Source organism: Palaemon carinicauda, chromosome 43, assembly GCF_036898095.1.
Source record: "Palaemon carinicauda isolate YSFRI2023 chromosome 43, ASM3689809v2, whole genome shotgun sequence".
NCBI classification, from domain to species: domain Eukaryota; kingdom Metazoa; phylum Arthropoda; class Malacostraca; order Decapoda; family Palaemonidae; genus Palaemon; species Palaemon carinicauda.
The window spans coordinates 29683780-29685225 of record NC_090767.1 but is presented as its reverse complement, the minus strand read 5'-3'; the positions used below and the strand labels follow the sequence as shown (position 1 = coordinate 29685225).

The 1446-nt window shown below is 40.7% G+C and overlaps 1 protein-coding gene across 1 annotated transcript in view; it reads right to left on the bottom strand.

Moving 5' to 3' along the window:
- LOC137633769 (uncharacterized) overlaps positions 1-1446 on the bottom strand; it is a 7752-nt gene continuing 6306 nt past the window's right edge. Inside the window, exon 2 of the mRNA XM_068366015.1 lies at positions 1-1446. This exon is cut by the window's right edge and continues 991 nt beyond it. Coding sequence (XP_068222116.1) covers positions 1-1446 — 1446 coding nt within the window.

Here is a 1446-nt window from a genome sequence, read left to right as displayed (position 1 = left end):
TCATTGGTGAGTAGATTCTTGATTGACTCTCTCTTCTACGGTCGGCTCTGAATCTCCTTTGTAATGGTTATATAGACGTATCTCTGATGGGTTGATATGATGCCGGTAGAGTTGCCTTTGCAGTTCAACTAACCCATCAGTGTCATCAAGGTCTATTTGGATATCAATTTCCTCTCTGTTTGGGAGAGGGGGATCTGTGGCTCTAAGGAGGGCAATGTACGCATCAATTGTATGATCTTGAATTTGGGTGCCAAGAAAAGGCAACCTAGTGTCCTTATCAAACAACTTGAACCTCTGTGCTATCCATCTCGAAGAAGAATGATCACATTTGATATTCTTCAAGACTCTTAGCACAGAGTCTTTGTCGTTCACTCCCGACCTTACTAGGAGTTCCAGTGCCTCAATCTTGGCATCTTCTGACACCTTCATCTCGTCTCCGTCACCCAGATGGAATAGGCTGATCATATGTATCATCATATTTTGATATTTGTGAAGGTTTTCAGGGAGACTCCCTCCAAGAAGCATTTTAAAGATCTTTTTAACTCTGGCTGTGTTTACTGATTGGTCCCAGCATTGGTTTGTCAATTTCATAGGGAAAAACAGAGCTGCCATGAATTCCATCATCCCTTTATGAGGGAAACTGTAATGAAAGAAGCCCTGGGAAGTGGTCACTTTCTTCAGGAAGGCGCCAGTTAGCTCTTCGGCTGGCATTCCCAAACTATAGCAAAAGGCAGACAAATTATTGATGGTGGATTCTGGAATATTGATTTCATCATTTTGTAATGCTTTGAAGGATTCACCACATAGTTTCTCAACAAATTTCTTGGTTCCAATCTTTGTTGAAGTTGGTTCTAAGAAAGCTGTTTTGGGGTGTTTCGCCAAACGCTCCTTCAATTTTGATAGAGACAAAAGGTGAAATTGCCAGTAGAGCTCAGCTTCAGTGGTGATGTTGCTTATAACCTCTGGTTTAATCATCCACAGAACTGTTACAAGAGCGAGATTTAAGGGTAGTCCCCACACCTCATGCATAGTGTGCTTTGTTTTCCTCAGATACTGCAACAATTCCTCTAATGATTGCAAGGGAGAATTGCCTGACCCCAATACTGCATAATACTTGCATACAAACTCTTCTCTCTTCTCCTCTGGAATTCCCTCAAGACTAATTTTAGAGACAGTTGTGTAATCGGATTCCACTCGATTGTTGAATCTCTCCTCAAATTCAGGTCTGGTTGTCACAATAACACTAAGTTTGCGGGATTTCTTCAGTGTCAAAACTTCTAGGAATAATTTTGATGATTTATCATTCATTTCATCGTACCCATCAATGATGAGTAGACACTTGTGAGCCAGACACACATCAATAATTTCATTATCTTGGAATTTCTGGTGAACATCTCCAAAATAGGCCACTAACAAGTCTTTAAAAGATTCAATGGAATCCCTGCA